Source organism: Eublepharis macularius, chromosome 2, assembly GCF_028583425.1.
Source record: "Eublepharis macularius isolate TG4126 chromosome 2, MPM_Emac_v1.0, whole genome shotgun sequence".
NCBI lineage: Eukaryota > Metazoa > Chordata > Lepidosauria > Squamata > Eublepharidae > Eublepharis > Eublepharis macularius.
Genome location: NC_072791.1, coordinates 232353785 through 232378257, shown reverse-complemented (window position 1 = coordinate 232378257; position 24473 = coordinate 232353785). Strand labels below are relative to the sequence as shown.

At 42.8% G+C, this 24473-nt stretch overlaps 2 protein-coding genes across 13 annotated transcripts in view; one reads left to right on the top strand and one right to left on the bottom strand.

Moving 5' to 3' along the window:
- ABI2 (abl interactor 2) overlaps window positions 1-8236 on the top strand; it is a 97302-nt gene extending 89066 nt beyond the window's left edge. For all 9 annotated transcript variants that reach the window (XM_054972276.1, XM_054972272.1, XM_054972275.1 and 6 more), the window contains 3 exons: window positions 301-387; window positions 1721-1894; window positions 3835-8236. In XM_054972276.1, the coding sequence (XP_054828251.1) occupies window positions 301-387; window positions 1721-1894; window positions 3835-4010 (437 nt within the window). In that variant the 3' untranslated portion in view covers window positions 4011-8236. The remainder of the gene's footprint in view (window positions 1-300; window positions 388-1720; window positions 1895-3834) is intronic.
- Window positions 8237-11196: 2960 nt separating this feature from the next.
- RAPH1 (Ras association (RalGDS/AF-6) and pleckstrin homology domains 1) overlaps window positions 11197-24473 on the bottom strand; it is a 110076-nt gene continuing 96799 nt past the window's right edge. For all 4 annotated transcript variants that reach the window (XM_054970864.1, XM_054970866.1, XM_054970867.1 and 1 more), the window contains 3 exons: window positions 24070-24190; window positions 18658-18803; window positions 11197-17518 (listed from right to left, as the gene is read on the bottom strand). In XM_054970864.1, coding sequence (XP_054826839.1) covers window positions 15527-17518; window positions 18658-18803; window positions 24070-24190 — 2259 coding nt within the window. In that variant the 3' untranslated portion in view covers window positions 11197-15526. The remainder of the gene's footprint in view (window positions 17519-18657; window positions 18804-24069; window positions 24191-24473) is intronic.

Here is a 24473-nt window from a genome sequence, read left to right as displayed (position 1 = left end):
GCATCTATTTGGAAACAGTTCCAGTATCTTTTCCATGATAACCAAAGTGATGAAGCGTTTTCAATACTACCTTTCTGTGGGAACCACAGAAGATGTCACTTAAATGCAAATCACTTTTCTGCCACTGAAACAAGCCCGCGTGTGTCAGAGCTTTTGCCTGGTTATGACAGCTTCTCAGCGGCAGCGTCCAGGGTTTTCTTTGGCAGGAAGCTCCGGTGCCTGAACCAGTGCTTTTTCTGCTCCTTCCTGCCCTACTAGTTCCTAATCGGATGTTTTCTACCTCTTGCTCCTCTGCTGCAGTCTCTCTCGCGCCACCACCGCCCTCCATCCTCCAGGTAACTCCTCAGTTACCACTCATGGGATTTGTGGCCAGAGTTCAGGAAAACAGTGAGTGTGTCTTTTCATTATGTTGTGATTTATGTAGAGCCACTTAAGGTTTCAGATCTTTGAGCTTCAACGCTCTCAGCATATACCAGGTGCGAGCAACCAAATGTCCTTGGAGCACAAATATTTTGGTTTCTTTTCTCACAGCAAATTCGCATAGGCTCCATGTTTATCTATATTGTCCATAAACTGCTTACGTAAATTGTGCCTGGTTTCAGACCAAATGAGCAGCGCAGTTTGTAATGTTGCTGCCACGGATCAGCAGAAGAGGGGGGTGGGAATCATTTTTCGTAGGCCACATTCCCTTCTGGAGCACCGTCTCCTTCAGATTTCTCATTTATCAAATTTGAGGAGTAGAGGTTGTGTCTTCCACAAAACAACTGAAGGGGAAAGCCAGGACTTTTCATTCACTCTGAGGGGGGCAGGGCTGGAAGCCGCTTACATGGGGTATAAATCTCTAAAGGGAGCATTGCAGAAATAGCTCGTGTCCACATATAGAAGCACAAGGCCCTAGGAGATCTAGGAAGACTTGAATTCACCTGCAGACTACTCACTGGCAACTTTGTCTCATTCATACATGCCTCTCCTGCGGGTACTTTTGTGCCCGCTGATACCTTTCTTGGTGCCCACCTAGGGTTTTTTAAAGAAAGTGGGTGGAGCCAGGTGGGGCTTTTGCCAAGCATGGCTTCTGACTGACCATTGGAGATTTGATTGGCTGTGCAGATTTTTAAAAACGCTCCTTTGGCTGAAGCTGTTTCCACAGCACAAGGATCTTCGCTGTGCGGCTGAAGGTAAGCTGTAGCAGCCATTTTATGACTGCACCCACAGCACTGTGTCAGGATTCCAGGTGTGCCCACAGGCTCAGAAAGGTTGGGGACCCTTGACAGAAAATGTTAACTCTGACTGCATTCAGGCACCAAGTTTAACTACTGAAAAATGTGCTAGAATTCCACTTGTGTTGGGCTTCTCCTCCTCCTTTTGGTACTGAGGAAAGAACGCTTAAGAAATATGCCGGTCGCTCATGACGTATTGGATGCAGGCATGCAGCTTAATGGAAAGGGTTTTCTCGCCCTATAAACTTGGGTTTAATTCCAGCTCAAGAGCCCAGTTAATAGAAGGAAAACACAATTTTGTTAAGCTACACACCCGCATTTGTATGTCACTAGAGTTAGTCTCAAATCACCATTCCTTCATTGTGCTGTATGAGAAAGGAGGGCAGGAGGGGACAGGCATAGCAAATGCGGGTCTTGTGTGCCTTTTGATTCTCTTGGGAGTAAAGTTAGACATCTGAAAGTGGCCTCTAAAGCCTTCATGTGGATTTTTGCTCTTCTTTTAGTTTCAGATACTCCTCCTCCCCCACCTCCTGCAGATGAGCCGGTGTTTGATGAATCCCCACCCCCACCCCCACCCCCGGAAGATTACGAAGAGGAGGAAGCGGCTGTAGTGGAATACAGTGACCCCTATGCTGAGGAAGACCCACCCTGGGCCCCAAGGAGCTATTTGGAGAAAGGTAGGCCTCAGGGGAATTTCAGTGGAGAATTGAGACAGAGAAGTGAAAGCCTGTTGTGGCCCTTCAGCAGCAGTCCACCCGAATACATTTTACTGATGGTGATATATCTTTGAGATCTTTTGGATGTGGCAAGATTTTGCCAGCAAGAGAAGAGAGTAAGTCATTGTTTCCGCTTTTCTTGTGTGTATTGTATTTACTCAAAAGGAAGACAACCCCGAGTATAAGGAGGTCCCTATAAAAATTGTATACACACAATAAAAAATTACTATTGGTACCAATAATTTGTTTGTGAATGTAAGATGACCCCCCCCTTTTTTTTTTTTTGCTGGCATACTGTAATTGTATAGAATAAGTTGGATCCTTGTGTCATCCTGCTAGAGCCAGTTTGGTGTAGAGGTTAAGAGCGCAGGCGTCTAATCTGGAGAACCAGGTTTGATTCCTCACTCCTTTGCTTGAAGCCAACTGGGTGACCTTGGGTTAGTCACAGCTTCTCAGAGCTCTCACAGCCCCAGGCGTCTAATCTGGAGAACCAGGTTTGATTCCTCACTCCTTTGCTTGAAGCCAACTGGGTGACCTTGGGTTAGTCACAGCTTCTCAGAGCTCTCGCAGCCCCAGGCGTCTAATCTGGAGAGCCGGGTTTGATTCCTCACTCCTCCGCTTGAAGCCAACTGGGTGACCTTGGGTTAGTCACGGCTTCTCAGAGCTCTCGCAGCCCCACCCACCTCACAGGTTATTTTGTTGTGGGGATAATAATGACATACTTTGTAAACTGCTCTGAGTGGGTGTTAAGTCATCCTGAAGGGCGGTATATAAATCAAATGGTGTTGTTGTTGTTATATATTATTATAAGAGAAAGGTGGTTACCACACATCAGTTGCAGCAGCAAGGTAAATTTGGCTGTTGGTGTCTACCCATTAAAAACCATTGATCCCTGTACCCATTAACAACCCTTCCAAAACTGAATCTGAAATGCTAGAGCTACTGTTAATCCTGGGAATTGGTTAGTAGTAAAACCTGTATTATTTGCTTGTGTCAGACAGCAGCATGGAGAAACACCGGGATTCTTATTAAATCCATTGGTGTTCTTCCTCTCCATGGTCACATTATATAAGTAACTGGGGAGATCTCTTCAGAGCAGGGCAGAAATGAAGTTGTGTGTCTTCGTGAAAGAGCATGGCTAAATGACCACACGATTCATTTGAGTGACTGGATGCAGCATAGCTGAGAAACACGTTCTGTAAGGCAGTCGGCAGGATAATTCTCTCAGCAGCTGTCCAAGATTTCCCAAAACATGTTGGCAGCTCCTGTCCTGGAATGAGTAGCGGGAGGGAGCCTGTGGTTAGCAAGGAGTTGTACTGAGGATCTGTTTGTTTCGTTTGGGAGGCAGTGCCTGCCTTCTTTTTGTATATAGAAAGACTATTCTCCTTACTCCATCATTTGGTGACTGAGTCTTTCCAGGCTGGAATGCTTTGTATGTCTTCCACTGCATTTAAGAAAACAATAGCGAATTTTTCTTTTGACACACAGTGCCTTCAGTTTTACCCCTTCTGTCAAGTGAAAATGGAGGGTAAAAATCCCGATAATGACGGGCACACAACAGTTGTGTAAGTTGGTCTTTTGTGAAGTCTTAGGCAGGTTTCCTCTTTCCCTAGCAGCTGCAATTGCTTGGTTACTGTTTATGTAATGTTTGCTGTGGCTGTTATGGGAACAGTAGCACAGAATGTCTCTCAATGTGTTTGAAATGTCTAAAATGGTTCCTCAGTGTTGGAGTGGGAAGCTGTCTAATTGTGCAGAAAGCGAGAAAATGGCTAGTAATCATTAGAGACATTTCCGCTGAAGAGAGAGAATGCCCAACTGAAACCTGTTTGCTACTGGAAATGACTGAAGTCTGGGAAAGTGTTACTTCCTTTGATCTTTTCATTTCTTCTGTTTGCTCCTAGTTGTGGCAATCTATGACTACTCTAAAGACAAGGAAGATGAGCTCTCCTTTCAGGAAGGGGCCATCATCTACGTCATAAAGAAGAACGATGATGGGTGGTATGAGGGCGTCATGAATGGAGTGACGGGACTCTTTCCAGGGAACTACGTGGAGTCCATCATGCACTACTCGGAGTGAAGACCACCATCTTGAAGGGCAGAATGGCACTTCAGTTGGCAGGGGGGTTGTTGGTCTCCAGAGATCTCCACCAGCACCTAGGGGATCTGGGCAAGGGAACTGAAGGAAGGAAGGATCATTGTAATAAAACCACTCTTATTTTTGTCCCCCCTCCCATTTTTATAAAATAGTGATTTGAGTTGTTTGAAAAAATAACTCTTCCATTTGCCAGCCACAGCTCTGCTGAATGATGTATTTCCAAAAGCTGACTGATTCAGGTGTAGAAACAGGAGATGTAATGAACTTGCCAATGAATTGATCCATTGCTCAAATTGTGACCCATTCCGTCAAGACATGGGATTTTTCTCAGGAATAATCTAGGCCCTGGTATTGGGACATCCTGGATGCCAGTGCTGAAGGATGGGCTTTGATAGGCCGTCTGCTCTTCCCAGTTTCCCTCTTCCTGTTCTGCTATTCTCTGTGAAAGAGTACTATCATAGCGCAAACATTCTGGGTTCATGTTGCAGCTGGGTCTCAGACGGGTTCCTTGCATCTCTAACCCAAACACTTCTGCAGCTGCTCGGTGAGTGCCTGATCCAGGTATGGGCTGATTTTGAATCACTGATGTAGGAAGGTGTAGCATCAAAGATGACCTCTCGCTGTATAAATCCCTGAATACCACAAGCTAGAGTTTTCTCATGGGGCAATGTTTTTGATGGTGCAGATTGGTTTTTAATTCAATTTCCAGATTTTACTGCATATCACGAAGTGCTGGTGCAGGCAGAGTCACGTTTCCCAGGCTTGCTGGCTGTTCTTGTTAGGAATCCTAAGGGCTGCCATTTGCCAGGCTTCCTTTTCTTGGAAGGCTAATCTGAAACCGAGGTGAGCTTAAGCTGCCTTTTCTCCATCAGCAAAGCCGTTGAGTCTCTTGCGTGCATTAGGCGGAAACCTGCCCGAATGACTTCATACATTTTAGTTAGGCCCTGACCTGTTGAATGCACACTCCGATGATGTCTTATTAAAGCACTGGTAGTGTTTGAAAAGAGATGCACCTGGAACAGCAGATTTTTGTTAGCCAGACTTTATTTTAACACTGGCTGCAGGCCAAAGTTACCAGCAATAGTTTTGTGGAAATATGCCTTTAGGAGGAGGGCAGACTGTGTATTGGCTTAGTTTGGCCTTTGTGGCTGGATGTGTTAAAGAGAATCTTCTTACCTTTTTTTCTTGAGCTATGAACAAACTTTGCGGTAGTACCAAAAGTCATTATCTGAGTAGATTACAGCTCTCTGCTTTTGTCAGGTTGGTCAAAGTGCCCCCAAAGGTTACAGATGAAAACACGTAACGGCTCACTGTGCTGCTGCTCCCTTGACTAAACTGTGCAGAGTGTCTGGAAGAGTCTTGGTCGTGTGTGGCGGGGCCCTCTCTTAAGAACTGGTTCACACCATGGTTCTGAATGTGGCAGAGTGCACTGAGCCCAGCTTAAGCAGTTATGCACAGGGTGCATAGAATGCCCAAGAAATGCCTACATACAGACATCTGTATGTAGTTTATCTGCCACAAGAATGGATGAGTGGATGGACGTGGTTAGGTATCTGCATCCATGTTATCCATGACAGGTTGGGTGTTGTGTGGACATGCTGACAGACTCTTTACCAGTGTGAGGAACTTACTTACTAGAGGGAGAGTAGATAGATTCCTGTTCCAATGCTGAGCATAATTTGGCATCCCTCTTCTGAGGTGGGGAGTGGAAGTTTCTCCTGTTGCTCTGAGCTTTGAAGCAGGCAGAGGGGTCTGAAGGGCTTGCGCTTCAGTTCATAGCACGATATGAGACACACACATGCCGTTTCCTCCCCATAGTTCTGTGGCATCTGCAGAAGTCTTATTTGTGGAAAAGAAAAGCCAGGGAAGACCACCAATGATAGCAAGTCAGAATGCCGTGGCCCCCCCTGCCAGTGCCTGTGAGAGCACTGGTTCAGAAGGGAGGGAAAAACCAGAGGGTGAGAGATGGCAGCGGTCCTCTTCTGTCCTCCCATCTCCTGCGTATGTCCGGTATACACGCAGGGCAGTGGCTGTGTTGGGAAGGGTTCTTACGGCTGTGGATCCTCTCCGAGAGAGACGCCTGCTGCACAATGGAAAGGCACTGCAACGGACAGGCTAAACATGGGCTCCTGCTGCTCTGGGGAGACGAGCCCTCCGCCCCGGTCTGACTTCCCTGTTCTTTTTATTTTGGCACTTTACGTCTGGTGCTGGGCTCGGCCTTCTACCATTGACTTTTCATGACGATGGCTTTTTCAGTTGCCATCTCTTCCCCCCCCCACCCCAAACAGGTTGCCTTAGCTTTGGGTTTTTCAGGTCTGAAGTCTAGTAAGACTCAGTCTATTCAGTTATGTTCGGTTATCGGTTAATCGGTTATGACCGATTAAAAAGCTTCTCTGATGTTTTAGCCTCTGAAGATGAATAACAGTCATACTCTGTCTGGCTCTTTGCAAGCCCCCCCCCCCCCGCCCGCCTCGTTTTCATCCTGAGTGCAAGCACGTGCTGTGCAAGAGACGTGTTAAGCCAGGATTCTGTGGAGCAGAAGAAGCTGAATGCTGACAGCCTCTTCACACAAGCAGATGGTTCGAAGAGGCCTCTAAGATTGCATCAGCATTTGTATAAAGTCTTACCAACTACAGAATTGCATTATAATGAGCTTGTTTACACTCGTTAAAATGGGAACCTTTCCTTTAATTGGGGGAGGGAACTCTGAAGACTACACACTACAAGGAGGGGGGAGCACGGGGCAGTTGGCCTCGATGCCTTGCAGTGCGGTTTCTGTAGCCACTTGCCGTGCACATCACAGGCAAAGGGCATTTTACGATTGGTGGCTGCCCGCTGGCATTCTTCTTTTATTTTAGAGTACTAATGTTTAAAAAAAAAACTCGTTTGAGTTTTATGCTTTTTTAAAAATTTGTACAATTTCAATTCTGTAGAATGTTTTTAGGGACGATGCTATCTATGTACAAGGCCCCAAGTAATCTGGCTGTGTGTATGTAATGCCACTTAAACTGCATGCTGTTTCAAGTCAGTGCGGCTGTTATTCTCTCAGTTGTAATTTCACCCAAGTCCACCTTTTTAATTTAACGTTTACTTTTTTCAGACGGGGTAGGGATGGGGTGGGGGAGGAAAGGGAGGGGCTGGGAGGCTGGAAATGAAGGAGGATTCTCTCCTGCTGTCGTATGGAAATATTTTGATTGTATCTTGTAGGAGAAGTACAAGAACTTAATTTATGGCCTAACATCAAAATTATTAAGTGATTGTTCCTTCATCAAACCACTTTAATTACTTTTGGCCCTATTACAAATTCACCACTGTTAATCCCCTCCCCTCCCAGCTGCTGTAGAAGAGCAGAAGTCTTTCCTCCGAAATCTGCCAAAAGAGCTGTCAGTCTAGAGTAGGAAGGTGGTTTCTGGTGCCTTCTTTGCTTCAGGCCTGTGTGCTACCTACTATGATTTCTAAGAGCTGTTTTTGCCCTACTCTTGAATAAGTTGCTGCCATTTCCCCACTTTCCCCCCATCTCATAACTTGCACACACCATTTCAAGGGCCCAACAGCATATTCCACAGGCCATGTAAGGCTTAACTGCTGCTGCTTGGTCTGGTTTTCAGTCGGTCCAGCAACGTTTGCCGATTCTAACGCTCCTGCTGACCCCCTGGTGCCACAGGCTCTGTGTGTTTCTGCTTCGCTTCACTGGGGCACAAAGATTTTCTCAGTATAAAAGAGTCACTGGCACATTTGTTCTTTTTACATTCTGCGGCATTTGAAGGTGGGGGAAGACAACTCCGTGAAGAGAGAGTTTGTACTTCTAAGGATTCATTGTGGTGTGTGGGGCAAGTGCTGATAGGGACACAGTTGCCTGCTCTTAAATGTGCATTTTGTTCCCAGCTTTGAATCACATCTTGAGTTCCTTTGTCTTGCAGCTAATCTCTCTTGCATGCGAGCATTGGACAAATGCAGATCTACTGGTTAATTCAGCATAGTCTGAGGATAGGTGCTCAAAGGTTGCCCGTTAGCTTGTTTTAGTATATGGTAAGAAACAGTTTGCTGTGTTCCATCTTAGGCCTTCTGTTAAAGAAGCAGAGAAAATAATTACTCATCTTTAACAGAGCAACTTCTTACCTAGGCCTCCTTTATTGCAGAGAACAGCCATTCAGTTTGGGGAGAGGCACTGCCAACCAGGAGAGCTTTCTAGATCAAATGTTTCTAGCCTTTATGGGTTTTGCTTTTGGCTCAGATGTGAGAAGTGTGAAAACGAAAGTTTGAGGATTTTCCCATAGGGAATTGGAATTAAAGGGAAACAAAAGGAGTTTCTGCTACACGGGACTTTGGGTGCACCCTGGTGGGGAGCCCCTGTTCAGTTCTTCCACATGCCTGGCTAGGTTTTGGGTGTGGTTTGTGAAGCCTCAGTGGTCAGGGTAAGGGAGCAGGGAGGGTCTGCCAAGAGTGGCAGTAACAAGTCTTCCACTGTAGATTTCATGGGGTAGGCGCTCTCCATAGCAGTAGGGACCATGTCTCCAAGGAGGGGGGGAAATGGATTTAAGGCATGGTGGCATCATTGGGTGACTTCTCAGTGACGATTGCATTTGGCCATTTTGAGGTGATGCATGTCTAGTATTCGGGGACCAGGATGCAAGGTCCGTTATAAAGCATATGCACCTGTGCCCAGGTGGTATAAACTTGGGGTGGGTGGGGTGTATTTTCTAACATATATTTCATCAATAAGAGATGTTTTTTCTCTATCATGCAGTATTAGTCACTTTTTCTGAATGATGATACATTCTGCTGCAGTATTTAAATGTGAAGTGAAACTTGCCACATTGTGGGTCTTGAGTGTGGTGCATTTTTAAAAAGTTTGATCTTTTCTGCTACATTTGGGAAGAACTATACAGATGTAGTCTGCAAGGAACTCTGAATGACGGCTGTTTTTACCCGAAATGGATGTTGGATTCACCATCTGCAGCTAGTGAGATGTGCATATATTGACTTGATCTTCCTTTGCGGAGCAAAAGCAAGCGCATTACAGAAGGGGTGTTGCCGTCTCTTTCAGTGCGAGCTGCTAATGACAGCAAAACAGCATTCCATGATCGCAGTGAATTTTAAGACTGGCCTTATGCTGAACAGGCGGATAAAATATGGTTAAGAGGCAGATGCTTGTGCAGAGCATTTATTCCTCGTGTTCTCCAGATCCTGACAAATGGGGACAAGCACAAATTGGTTTCCTTTAGGGCCTGGCTGCCAAGGCTGAAATTTTTGTTGCTTATGTAGGTGGGTTGCTGTCAGTTCTCTGAAATCTCATCTCTGGAGTTGTCATCAAAGAAACCAACCCTTTAAACCTGGTTTATAATTAACGGTTCTGCTGCTATTGTGCACTCTAAGCCCCATGCTATGACCCAATAAATTGTGAGAACTGTGCAGGATACTGGTGGGGGGGCTGGGGGGGGGGCGGGAGGAGGCTGGGCTGCAGGTATTGTTTTATTGTGTGTGCCATGAAACCACCTTCCAGTGAATGGGAGGAACATAAATTTTTAAAAGGTTTTTAAATTGTATTTGGAATTAACTGTTGCTGTGTACTAAAAACCCTCTTGTTACAAGTCCTAAATAATAAAAAACAAAACAAAGCACACCACCCATAACTTCCTCTTGTCGAGGTTGTTCCATGCCTGAGCTTTGCATTTTTTCTGCTGCCAATATTTTTATTAAGTATGACTGTAACAGAAAGAGATTAATCAGTAAAGTTCTGTAACAAAAAGAGCAGTTTCAGACATGGAGAAGGAAGCTGACAACTTTAAATGCAGAGGGGAAGGAGGAGGGAACTGATGTAGATTGAAGCCAGGTGAAATCAGTATCAGGAATAGCAGAGTCATTAGTGACCCATGGGGAGGACGTCGCATCACGACGTTCTCTTGGCAGACTTGTTCCGGGGTGGTTTGCCATGGCCTTCCCCAGTCATCTACACTTTACCCCCAGGAAACCGGGTACTCATTTTACTGACCTTGGAAGGATGGAACGCTGAGTCAACCTTGAGCCGGCTACCTAAACCTAGGATCGAACTCAGGTCATGAGCAGAGCTTGGGCTGCAGTACTGCGGCTTACCATTCTGCGCCATGGGGCTTCTAAAGCAGAGGATAGATAAAAGGTAAAGGTTTTTGTGTCCTTACTTCCAGTGTTAGGGACCAACACTGATGCTTTATTGGCATCAACTGTAGTAGCTGCTGCAGAGTAGGTGACAACCTATAAACGCCCCCCCCCCCCGCCTAGATCAAATGGTGTGTATGTGTATGTATATATCAGCCATTATCTTTATAATAAGGGCATAAAGGAGCCTGGGAGTAGCTCAACCCCCCCCCCCCCCCAAAGGCCAGTTCAGTGGGTTGGACTACTTTTGAGAGTACTGCAGTTACATGTCTGGTGTTGTCTTCTGTATCATACAATTTTTGATTTCCTGCGGTCAACTGATTTTTACTATTCTACAGGTAAGTCTTCCTTTCTGGGAAACAAGATAGAAATTCAGTGCCTGCTGAAATGTGTGTAGCTAAGTGATTGATTTAGTAATCTCTTTTCCACACAATTCACTTTAAAGATTATAAAAATACTCTCACCCCGTATTGATGTCCTTCCTGAGCCACAGAAGCCCTCCTACAGAGTCCCAAGAGGAATTACCTGTTCATAAACAAGCTACATAGCAAAATAGGCTTCAGAAGAGGAAAAACTGACTCTTTACTGAACCAGTTGTGACACCCACAGGGATTACCCAGCTTGGTTAAGCAGGTCCCATGAATGAAGGACTCGCAATGACCTAAGATGTGAACTGGTCCAAGTGGACACATTTCCTGCTCCTGCGTGAGCAGCATGAGCCGTCTCACACACACACAGGTGGTTCTAGAGCTGCTGCCACGATTCCCTCAACTTGGGTAGAAAGAGTTGGGCTGCATTCAGGAGTCCCTCCTCCAATCAAAGCCTGTTGTAGGACTCAAGTTTAAAATTAGTTTAAACATGAGTTTAACATTAAACTGAGTATTCACATACCCTACTTAATGCCAATCAGTACTACGGCAGGGTTCAAAGTGATATACATGAGGAAGGGGGAGACAAATGGAGCCGATCATAAAACAGATGTATTAGTTGCTTTCTGCAGGAGGCACGCAGGTGAGAACAAAAACCAGGCAAATTTATCTGCATCTTTATTGACTTGTGCATATTCCACAGTATAATGATTTCTATTAGGTACTTTGTCATGATTTTATGTTGTGTTTCTTCTCCCATGCTTAAAAAAGTATATTTATACATATTTATAGAATATTTTATATATTCTTTCTTTAAAGAGGAAGGACAAGGGAGGCAGTCCTACTTAAAAGAGAAAATGTGCAATTTTTTTTCCTGTAAAGCAGTAAACATGAATGTATTTACAGCACTTTGCACAGATCTGCTGCACAGACATAAACCATGGTTGCAACAATGGTGTGTTAAAATGTGCATAATCATTTCTGTGAGGCGTCATCACCACAGCCTGATTACTAACATCTGAAAAACAAAGCTCAGTTCCTTCCCACAGTTAAAATGGAAAAAGTATATAAAGTACACCATTTCTGCCACTGCACCAGTAATAGGACATACAGACCAGGGCATGACACACATTAGGTGTGAAAGGTTCAGCTGTTAAGTTTCTGAAACATTTTTCTGATTTTCCTTCACTAGCTGAAGAAGTTGCTAGACTAGAAAGAGGAGGATTCCAGGGTCACATCAAAAAGTCAACTTCTTCATGCTTCAAAAAGCCAACTGTGGATGCAAGGCAAGGAGAATCAGCTTCTTTCTGGTGAAGCCACGCTGTGCTTGCTCAAGGTTCACCTATACAGAATAGCCCCGGTATCACAGAAGACCATCATATAACACTCCACACCACAAAATCCACGGGCCCTGTATCGGCAATTCCTCTAATGGGGGTAGGAGAGGAAGAAAGCATTCTGGCTTGCAGGGCCCCTGGCTGGGGTATGGCTGACTTGGCTCCTTTCTCCACGCAGCTATTAGGACAGGCTTCATCTGTAGGAAGGGCTGGGTATTCTTGATGCATGGCCCAAAACTATAGGTGGAAGGTAAACCCTCCCCCCCCACCATTTTTGCTCTTACATTAGTATTACACAGTCTTTTCCAGTCTTACTGAAGTATCCAGTTTTCAGCCCTGGAATTTATGGTCCACAGTGGCAGAGGCTTACTATTTATTTTATGGATGCTAATTAGAGAGGCCGGGTGTTTGGTGAAAGACAATTCAGCTTCCGTCACAAACATTTTCAGCACCAAGGAAAGCCACTTGTAGTTCCAGCTAGGTGAACCATCCAAGAAAATACAGGACACCACTTAGACTAGAGGGGGGAAAAGTCTATATGAACAAGTTGCTACTTTAACTTCCTAGAACGCAAGGATGCTTGTTAATATATACAAATAACCAGAATAGCTCTCTGAAGAATGGCAGTATCAAAACTGAATGATTTATGTCTAAAGAATAGTTTTTCAACCAAAGTATTCTAAAGCAACATAGCTTTAGCAGTTGCTGCTGTCCCCAATTAAAACATACATCAAAGAAAACATTTGCATTTCTGCTCATTGATGTTTAAGCAGCTATCATTGCAGCTGCTGTTACTAATTGAAAAAGGAATGCACAAACACATCTATGGGCAACACCTATACAGAAAATTCAACGCCTGCTCCATTCAAAATTAAGCTAACTTGGCTGCCCTGGTGGGTTTCAGTGCTCCTCGCAGAAAGAGCATCAGAGGCAGTTAGTGGTCCTTTATGAAGGCCAAGAGAGGAGCGAACATGGCAGTTGGTAACAGCAGCACTGGCAGGATTAGTTAAAACCCGGATGGGCAGGGAGCTACAACTTGCCAGCTTAATTTAGGACATCCTAGCTTTTTTTTGCTAGCATCAGCAAAATGGGTCATCTTTTTGGCCCTGCTGATGGCGATGACTTGGCAACATCCACTGGTGCAAAGAAATACATGGTCCCCAGAAGTCATGACTGTCACTTGTCCAGGCTGCTTAAAGCACCTGTTCCAACTGAACAAGTGTGCAGGGGACGTGGGTGAATAAACTAATCGTGCTAACCAAAAACAGCCTCAGTAGCATTTCCATGACCCGAGCTACAGAGCTGGGTGGCAGGTGACACTTGGACACACAACACATCTGATGCCTCCTGCCTCCCCAGTGATGTGCTCATTCTAATGGCCAGGAAGTGATCCAAGCAGCAGCAGGAACAATCAAGTTTGAGCACCAATGCTTTAGAAGTACATTGTAAGATGCAAGTCAGATATACCGAGTATGCCAAAATGCAGTAATGCAAATGGTTTTAAGGACACTTTATAAGCACAAAGATAAAAGAAACCAAACTCTGAATGTCTTGAAAGATACAAAAAAGCCTTCCAACAGCAGAGCTTTAAAAATGCACACATTGGTATGTTCTTATTGCTCAAGTAAACGATGTAAAATAGGAAAATTACACCTGGGAAGGGGAGAAATATAAGCGGATTCAACAATCAGACAACCATTCATGTTCTATATTGAGGATTCCTCAGTCTAAACTGCACACAGGCGAACTTTTCCTCTGGTTTCTAAGGAAAAACAGTTCCTTTTAACCTTCAAAATGACCCTTATTTGGAAACTTTTCTTCATAATACAAATAGGGTTCAGGATAGACCAGTTTTGTAAGTCATTGAGTCTCGCGTCTAAATTCTGTCACCCTTCTCTATCTTATGTGAAGACACTATGTAACGGCGGGTGGGGAGTTGTTAGACAAATTAGCTTTAACAGAGTTCCCTTAAAACAAAAAGTATTTTGAAAGCACAGAGCAAATATGTTCTGCACTCATGATATGAAACTTAAAAGTACTTAGAATATTCTAATCTATTACAACAGCCAATATCAACAGGTATTCCATTATCTTTTGTACTGCATACACAATACTTGCATCAGAATTTGGGATGCCGGGGTGCCTTATGCAATAACATTTTTGATAAAAGATATTTCTGATTGTAGCACTCCTCTCCCCTTACACATGCTTTGTATGAGGAGCCGTTTACGTTTCAGCCAAGCCAGGCAACCACAGATGGCAAAACCAGAGGCCATCTTGTCTCCTTTCTGCTTTAGTACTGGAGTTCACACCATCACCACCACAGCTAGTCTACAAGAAAAGAGCTTTCCCTGTTGCTGCAGCCATCTTCCAGCTGCCCAGACATTCTCCATGTTCCCTTATGGAACACCTGCCGTGCTCTCTTACCTAGCATACCTTCCAGCTAGCTCCTGATTAATGCTTAAGCAATACTTCCCCCTGGAAGGGAATGCAATGTTCACACGTGCAACTGTATGCTTGAATGAAGCTTTTCTCTGTAGTAAGAGATTTATGTGCATTGGCCATATATTGCCATGTTGGAGGTACCTAACAAATTTAACGGACTCTGTGCTCAGTATATCCAGAATGCTCATGACTGGGGATGGGAGACGCGCCGTTTCTATGCAAATGCAAAACTGACCAGTAAGTTACAAAAAAAAATCAGTCTGGAATAGCGCGCACACACACACACACAAGCTACATGCAACATCTCCACTCTAAAGTAAACCCACTAGGTTCAGTATGACTTACTCTGCCATGTGATGAGGATTGCAGCTTTCCAGTCTGAGTGTTTGTACCTTTACTCAGAAATAAGTCCCAGTGTGTTCAACAGGCCTTACTCCCAGGAAAGTGAGGATTCAACTGCAGCCTGTAGTACACTAACAAAAAGCAGTGAACTTTGGAAAATTTTAAATCTATCAGTCCTTTCCTTAATAGTTTTCAGAGAATGCCTTTATTCTGAATATTTCAGTCCACCCCACTGTACAGCACAGGGTTCTCAAGTAAGGACCAGAATGTTTTGGTAAGTTGTGTCTGTATTTTTTTCAATCAATTGACAATGTAGATACTGATACAACCTGCCAGCGTTGTATACCCTTCGCCAACTGAGAAAAGTTTTCTGATTTAAAGTGCCCCCTAATATCTTCATTTTTAAAAAGTAAAAGACTTTACTGATTAACACAGCAATCCAATTTCTGGTAATATATATTTCAGTTGACTGAAACAATAAATACAGATGTACAAAACATTCTGGTTAGCCTCTATAATTGCAATGAAATATTTCACAATATATTATATAAGTACATTTATAATACATGCACCAACATGTCTCACATGGACAGACAACAATTGCTTTCCTGAACTGCAGGAAAAAATGTTAATAAAGGTTTTGGTCCAACCCATTTGAAGGATTTTAAAATTCAGAACAGCCCACCTTTCCATCTCTAACAATAAATCTTCAGAACTGATTGTGAAAGGGAATGTATTCATTGTCCATAGCAATCATTACAGTACATTTTTAAAAAAACCACAGCTATTGGACAAGACTGAATACAAATGTATTATGTATGTCATGTGACGTGCTTTGCAGGCAACCCACACCATTACAGTTCCTACCCCATCACCAGTCTCGAGACAGCTTGGTGTTCTGATCCCTTTTCGGAGGCGCTGGGGGTGGGCCCCTCCGTAACGTTGCATAGCCTGATATATGACTGCCTCCAAAGTTGCTAGTCTTCTGCTTTTCTGTGAGGAGTTCTGGGGGAGGTGGGGGCAAGGCCATATCATCCATTGTAGTGGTTGGCTCTGCCCTGGAGATCCGAGCAGAGGAGAGGGAACCATGCCGACTGATGGACTTACGCTGAAGAGTCCTGTTCAGGTCAGCCAGGAAGCCAGGCTGAACATTAAGGCCAGACTTGGGGGAAGTGGGCACTTGCGAACTGGCGGCAACCTGTGATTCTGCAATTTCGGCCTGCGAGAGTCGGGTGCTGTCATTGCGTTTGGGGCGTGTTGGAGGGGGAGCTTTCTTCCCCGATGGTTTAGACCACAGCTGAGGCTGAGGATTGACAACAGCAACTTTTGGAGAGGTATTGCCTGAAAACACAGCAGGAATCTCTATTGGTGGCAGAGGAAGCTCTATTTCAGGGGGTGGAGGGGGGAAGTCTGAATCTGACGGAGGAGAAGGAAACTCTTCCACAGCACCCTTCCCAGAGGCTCCTACGGCCGGTGCTTTGGCTGAAATTCCTGCTTGCTGAAGAACAATAGGCAGATTGAGCTTTCCGGGCTTGGGAGGAGCAGCAGGCGGGGTTGCAGTCTCCTTGGAAGGAGACCCTGAAGGCTCTGGTGGGTGTGCAAATTTGCTGACCAAGACGTCCACAGAAGGTCTCTTAGATTCATGGTATTCTGCTGAGCTGTTAGATTTGATGCTTGAGTTGCGCTGAGGGGTAGGGGGTGGTTTCTTGCCCCCAGGACTGGAGGTCTTACTAGCCTTTTTGACTGGAGAGCCGCTTGACTTATCTGGAGTGGGAGACACTGCTGACGGAACTGGGGATGGCGGAGGAGGGAATGCTAGGCTGCTCTCGGGTGGAGGTGGGGGGAAGTCGGGTGAAGGGACTGAGGAGGGTTGCCATTTTGGCTTGGCTTTCACTGCAGGAGGGGACTGGGGAGGGACATTCAGAGGAGCGGGCTTTAAAGGTTGGAGCTCTGTCACTGGCAAGGGAGGAGGGGGAGGGGGAGGGGGAGGAGGAAACTGACTGGCTATTTGCTTCACAACTGATGGCATGGGAGACTGGGGAGAAGGAGGAAGCTTACTGGTGTAGCTCTGCTGTTTGGGTAATGTGGGTGGGGGAGTAGGGCCTAATGGGGCAGGAGATAACGGAGTATGTGGAGTGGTAAAGCTCGGCTGCTTCTTTATTGCAGAAGGAACAGGAGCAGGTGAGGGTGCAGCTGCAGGTGGTGTGGGATGCATCACTACAGGTGAGGCCACTTTTGCACTGTTTTGTGTAGGCAAAGTCATGATCGGCTTAGGCGGGGCTTGTGGAGGTGGGGGTGCGGGCATGGGGGGAGGTGGGGGCGGTGTAGCGACCGGTGGCAGCTGAGGAACATTCTGATGAACCTGGTGGATTTTGAGAGGAGGCGGAGGAGGGGGCGGTGGGGTGAATTGTGGTACTGATGGGTTGGAGGGCACTGGCTTCATGAGCTGTGCCATAGCTGAGCCTGGGGTAGGGGGTGGTGGGGGTGGAGGGGGTGGAGGGACCACGCCATTTGGGGGCAGGGGGGTCAGAGGTTTTCCTGGTGGTGGGAGGAGTGGTGGCTGTTGTGCCATGAGGGGTGGTTTGAAGAGCAGCCCCCCATGCTGAGAGGCATTCTGCAGTCTGGTGATGGTGCTGTACTTTACAAACACTGTTGCTGAGCCGCCACCAGATGGCAGCGATTGGCTAGGCAGAGGGGGAGGTGGTGGGGGTGGAGGTGGAGGAGGCGGTGGAGGTGGTGGTGGAGGAGGCGGGAGGGGAGGGGATGGCTGTGATGCTGCTGTATATGGGGCGGCTGTCTTTGTCTGTGGTGACAACGGAGGGGCAAGTGAAGTTAAAGGTCGGTGTATTGAATCCATTCTGGCCTACAAGAGAAGGGGTGGGGGGAGAAAATTCAAAATGTGTTTATGGCAGATTAATAAACCTTCCCAACATAACAAAACAAATAGCTAGAAATTTATTCCAGAAGACTGAAAGCAAACGTGAACCAACAGGTAAGAGAAACGTGCTGAAGATATGCGTGGGCTCCTGAAGTCTGCGTGGTCACAGACCACTAGGTTTACTTGCTCTCCCTGTTGCTTTTTACAGCATAAGCCCTCACAACTGCAGAGGCGCTGGATATAACTGAAAAGGGGTTTTCTAACAAAAAAAAAGTGAAAACCATATCGAAAGACAGAAAGAGCAGCCAAGGCATGCATGAATCATTACATGGTGGAGTGGACAGGGAAGAATTAAGAGGCCTAACAGAAAAAACAAGCAAAGGAACAAAAGTATAGGGATCAGTTACTGAATCACAAAGCATAAAATGACCAATTCTAGTTTAAAGAATGCCTTGCCCTACGTGATTCTTTCAGCCAACAATCAAACCATACGGACTTAGCAGAAAAAACTTTAAAACTGTGGATTCCGGAGCTTATCACTACACCAACTTAAGTGTCTGAAACTCAATGGAGCAGCGCTGTTCCAAAGTTGTCATTCTGTCAACCATGACCTATGCTAAAGCAGAACTGTGATAGGTTAATAGTGAATTAGCATTATCAAACTGGGGCACTGAAAAAGGGTTCAGGCACTTGTGAGATAATCAGGGTATTTAAAGATTAGATCTCGGGGGAGGGGGGAGTCAGTCTGTATGATTCTAGTATCATTCACCCAGGTTAATAGTTCAAACAAGGCCCCTGACCTGAACTCTACCCCTGCTTAAGTCATCACTGCGGTGGAGCTCTGAGCTGATCCAGGTTTTGCATTTGCAACACGAGACTGCGAGGCAACAGGAAAAAACAAAAACAGCATAAAAACACAGGGGACAGATCAGAAAAGGCAAGCAAGCGCTGACAGGAAGCAACCATTACTACAAATGGAAGCTATGCTGTTTCCTATTGAACTTTGTAATGAATTACAGCCCAGATAAATTCTGGCTTCTTGTCGGCACTGGCATCGAGACATAAGCAAAGCTGATAGTGACTTCCAAATCTGGCAATGATCACCTGTGATCTTATGTACTTACGCTAATCTTGCTGGACTCTTCTAGCTGAGTGCCCCGTTTCCAGGCCTCTGAGAAGATGGAGCTGACAATACTTTGAGAACGAACATGTCCGGTTTGGGTGTCTGAAACCCCACTATCAGATTGATTGGAATGATTGGACTGAGATTCTGTTGAAAAAAATGTAGGGGAAAAATACATGTCTCTCTCTTTCCTTTTGTATTAGATCGAGTATGCAACCTACAAATTGAAGTCCCGTATAGACTGGCTTTTATGGCGTAAAAGAGCACAGAATATATATTTCAGTAAGCCTATATGGTGAAGATGTAAAAGATTCAACAGGAATGTCAAAAATCCAACACCATGTACTGCCACTTAAAAATAGGTGTTGCCTGCCAAGGCAAGATGATAATTCAAGATCAGTATCTGGAAAATGGATTAAAGGACATTGCATCCAGCAGTGCACTTTTAAATCTGATACGCTGCTGATGTGAGAACCCCGGACTAACCCTGGGCAACTGTGACCAAAAATCAAGACACGGGCGGCTGAGCGATGTGGAGAAGGAGAGAGCAGCACATGCTTTTGAGGGGAAACTCCGTCCTGACAGCGATAGCCCCGCATGAACATAGCTGGTTTTAAAAATTTGTTGTATTTAAAATTGAAACAACAAATCCAAACAACTCTCAACTAGACATATGAGGGAAACCACAAAATACTATGTTCTATCTGTCCAGGGTTCATAAAACAACATTTTACAACCAAAACATCTGTATAACTAACTATATACATTTCCAAAAAAAGTTTCACAATTCTAAATGGCTGTATTACTGCTAAAACAGAACTTTTTTCAGATCCAAAAGGGTCAATAATCTATCATCAGCATAAAGACCGATCTTTAACTCTTAATTATCTCCTTTCCCTTTTGATCTCGCCATGTCTGCTAAAGGTGCAGTACTGATGCCAAAAAAAATTGCAGAATGTCTCTGTGAAAAGGCAAATGAAATAAAGTTTGTTTTATTAATTACTAGCAAGGATCTTGGCTGTTTATATATAGCTTTCACCATATTGAAAAAATTACCATAGGTTACCCAAGAATGTTTTCTACTATATGGACCTTCTAGTGGATGCCTGGAGATCTATAAATCCAAAATCTAAAGAATATATACCTTCTTCTCAGATAGGCATCAATCATATTCCATGATAGATATGTCAAAAAGTGCATTAATGAATTTAAAGAAGGTCGAGATACAACTGAAAATTTACGCAGATGATAATCCCTTACTGATAGAATGGCAAGAAGGTGGATTTAAGGAAAGAAGATGTAGACTGAACAATAATATTTTATTGCAAGATGATATTCTAAAGAAGTGCAAGAAAGATTTAGAAGAGTTCTTCAAACTGAACTGCACCAATGGCACATTCTTCACCATAATTTGGGAAGCAAGTAAAGATTTTATGAGAAGGAACCTGATAGCTTTGACTTCAAAAAAAAAAGGAAGGAGAAAGCAAAACAGATGAATGAAATCACAGCCAAAATTCAACTCTTGGAAGAACAGCACAAAAAATCTCTTAAGAAGACAATATTAGCTGAGATTAAGCAATTGAGAAATCAATGGAACCTACTACAAGTTAATTTAATTTATTATATTTATATTCCGCCCTCCCCGCTTTTGCAGGCTCAAGTTGAAGAAATGCAGAAGAAATTAAGTTTCACGAAGCAGAAACATTCTGAGTATGCAAATAAACCAGGTCGCTTTCTTATGCAGATGATGTTTTGTTGACGATTTTGAATTTGAACCTACATGAGATACTAAAACATGTTATGGAACATCTTGTGAGTTTTGGAAATTTTTCGTGATTTAAAGTCAATAGGAAAAAAACTAAAATAATCCCCAAGTTGGCAAGAAGAAAAAATTGAGGAACTGTTGGGATGTGAAATTACAGTAAATCCAGTGAAATATTTGGGCATAAATATAACAGGACAAAAGGAAACAACACTCTTTAAAGCTAACTATGAAGTACTATGGAGGAGGATTCAAAAAGATCTTGAAAGGTGATCAATGTTAAAATTGTCTTGGATAGGAAGAATTTCTGCAATCAAAATGAGTATTTTACCAAAAATTAACTTTTTATTTCAGATGTTCCTAATCAGTATAAAAGATAAGACACGCCAAAGCTGGCAAAGACAGATAAATCAATTTATCCAGAATGGCAAAAAACTGAGAGTAAGATTTAAGGTACTACAAGATGAAAAAAGGAGGATTGGTGGTGCCAAACATCAAGTTATATTATAAGGCAGCCAGCCTGGTTTGGAGTTACAGATTGGATTAAAAATCCAAAGGACAGATTAATATGTATAGAAGCGGCTGATTTGCCTAAAGGGCTACATAATTACCTTTGGATGAAGAGAAGAGCAAGGACACAACATAAAAGTCATGTGATAAGAGACAGCTTGATTCAAATTTGGGATTCGGTAAGAATGAAGATAAGCCCTCTGATATCACCTATACTGTCACCAATTGATGCCTTTTGTGATAAGAATCAGAGAAAAGATAATGACTTTATAACTTATCAAGATATGATAAACTCTGAAAGAAAGATAAAATCATGGCAAGAAATTCGTGACAAAGGAAAGAAAATACAATGGCTTATATACCTCCGTGATCTCCAGATTAAAGGACTCTCTCAAGGACTACCGAGGCCAACTGAAGGATCTTACTGATTTTGAGAAGATAATCATGCAAAGAAAGAATCATATTCTGGGCCAAATGTATAAACTATTACTTCAATATGATACAGAAACAGAACAAGTCAAAACTTGCAAGATAAAATGGATACAAAATTTTGGAGAAGAAATAATATCCCAACAGTGGGAAAATTTATGGACTAAGGGCATAAAATTTATAGCAAGTCAAACACTTATTGGTACAAGACGTTTTTTAGATGGTACATTACGCCAAAAGATACTGAAAAAATAGATAAGAACTGTGTTGGGTCATGTTGAAAGTGTAAGGAAGTAGATGGTTCTTTCATATGTGGTGGACATGTAAAAAAAGTAAAAAAAATTGGAAAGATATACATGCGGAGATTCAGAAGATTTTGAAAATTAATTTTGCCATGAAATCCCACACTGTTGTTGGGAACAATTCCAGATAATGTTGATAGAACACTACATGATTTCAGTATTTGCTGACAGCAGCAAGAGTGGTAATGGCGAGAAAATGTTAAGAAGGAGAATGGCCAACCAGAGAAATTTGGAAGGACAAAACGTCAGAATGTGCAGTGATGGCAAAACTGACGAATTACATAAATAGAAGGCCAATTAAAGAATTTGAACAGAAAAGGGCAAAATATTTTGCTTATAACGGAGAAACTATAAGATATCTCAGTTCTGTAAATTTGAAAATGATTGAATATTGATGTATTTTATAATTTGATGATAGGATAAAGATAATTGGTAGAATAAACTATATAATAGTGAAATATTGGTAAAAAGTCAATACTGTTATTGTTAAGTAAAGTATAAGTAAAAGGTAGAAGGGAAAGTAGAAGGGAAATAAGATTTTTTTCATTTTCTAAGGAGTAGAAATAGGTTAGAATTTTCAGTAGTACTTATCTTAATACTCTTAAAGGGTATGACAGCCAGCTACATTAAGTAATTAGCACTGTTATTGTTAATAATTATCTTTTTCCTCTTTTATTATAATACAATGAGTAGAAATAGGTTTGAATTCTGAATGTGTGGTTCAATTGGAAAAATATATACTAAACAGGCTTAATTATTATTCTAATCACTATTTTAATATTTATACAGGTTATGATTTTTGTACTCTATATTTTAATAATCCTTGTAGCACACAGTTATATATTTGTCCTGCTTGTCCCTTTTTTCTCCCCTTCTTTTCTGTATTCCCTTTTTTGTTTTAATAAAATAAAATAAAATTACCATAGATGTTTAAAGCCTGTCCATTGTGATTCTTGGGTTTGTAAAAGATTGTGAAGTATATTTTCTCTTACTGCTTTCCATGGTTTAATTTGATGATTTTTTCCTCTCTGTATCTTATGGTTTTATGGTTCCCTTTGGTGTGTATCATTGTTTATATAATTAATTTTTCTTTAAAAAGATGTTTAAAGCCTGGAGTCAAAGTGATAGGTCACTCCACCCCATCGAATGCTTTTTCTGCATCAGTAAACTTTAAGATGATTGTAGCCTTTTTGCTTTGTACTCTTTTTTGTCTTGTCCCATCTGCTATAGTTTTCTGCCTTATAAATGCAGTTTGATCATACTGGATATGTTTAGATATGAATCTCAGACTTCTGGACTCTGGATTCACAGCTGAATGCATATTATCAAGGTATTGTGCCAACAAAGGGAAAATGGAGCTATTAGAATTGAATCTGGATATACAAAGAAAGCATGAAATCAGAGTAACAACAACATTTGATTTATATACCGCCCTTTAGGACAACTTAATGTCCACTCAAGGAGGTTTACAAAGTAAGCCATTATTATCCCCACAACAAACACCATGTGAAGTGGGTGGGGCTGAGAGAACTCCTGGAAGCTGTGACTGACCCAAGGTCACCCAGCTGGCTTCAGATGGAGGACTGGGAACTCAAACCCGGTTCTCCATATTAGAGTCCCTTGCTCTTAACCACTACTCCAAACTGGCTGTATTTGATTTATCTCTCTTGCTTATTTATTATTTAGATATTTGGTTATCACTGCAGATTTTATACAACTATGTAAAACAGACTAGGCCTGGATTGGAAAAGGATTTGTCTAAAAGAGATTTTATGACAAATATCTAAAGAAAAACAGTTGTAAAACTGACAGTGCTACCCAGGCTCCTTTATCTTTTTGGAAATGTTCTGATTAATTTTTCTAGACAAATGTTTCAATACACTTTCTATTTCAAAATAGTAAAGAGTCCAGTAGCACCTTTAAGACTACCCAACTTTATTGTAGCATAAGCTTTCAAGAACCACAGTTCTCTTCGTCAGATGCAACTGTGGTTTTCGAAAGCTTATGCTACAATAAAGCTGGTTAGTCTTAAAGGTGCTACTGGACTCTTTACTATTTTGCAACTACAGACTAACACAACTAACTTCTCTGGATCTATTTCAAAAGGAGTTTAATTTGCGATAGTAGCTTAATTGTGAATGAGTATGTAGATAATGATGTTTGTGTTACCAAAGAATTGTAAATGCATATACTGTAATCTCTTACCTGAAGCAAACTTCTCAAAGAACAACAGGTACAAAGTAATGAGCATTGTAAAGGGGTTTTCTGTTTAGAGGCGCCCAAACACTTGCTGTCAGAAATCAGATTGTAAAGAGAATAATATACTGCTGGCACTAACAGCAAAACCACTTGCAAGGCCTCACGCACAATTTCTCTCTTTTTCAATGTTTCAAGGCTAACGGGGACTCACCTGGTAAACTAGATGAACTAGATCCTGACTTAATACTAGAGCTAGACAGCGATGTCCAATCGTATGCTGATTCCGTCCTTTTCAGAGCTTCTTGATAATTCACATATAATTGTTTCCCATACTAAAAAATGAAACGGGGGAAGTGTTAACACTCCTTAAGAAGACTATATGCTGCTGTGTTTACATATATATAATGTATTTTAATCTGTGTATTTAAGATGTTTTATGGTTTTAAATTGTATATACTGTAAAAATTATTTTAAACTTGGTTGTAATCTGCCCTGAGCCTGCTGATGTGGGGAGGGCGGAATATATATTGAATATAAATAAATAAATAAATAAATAAATAAATAAATAAATAAATAAATATACCTTTACCAGCTCAGGGGTGGAAACTAGTCAAA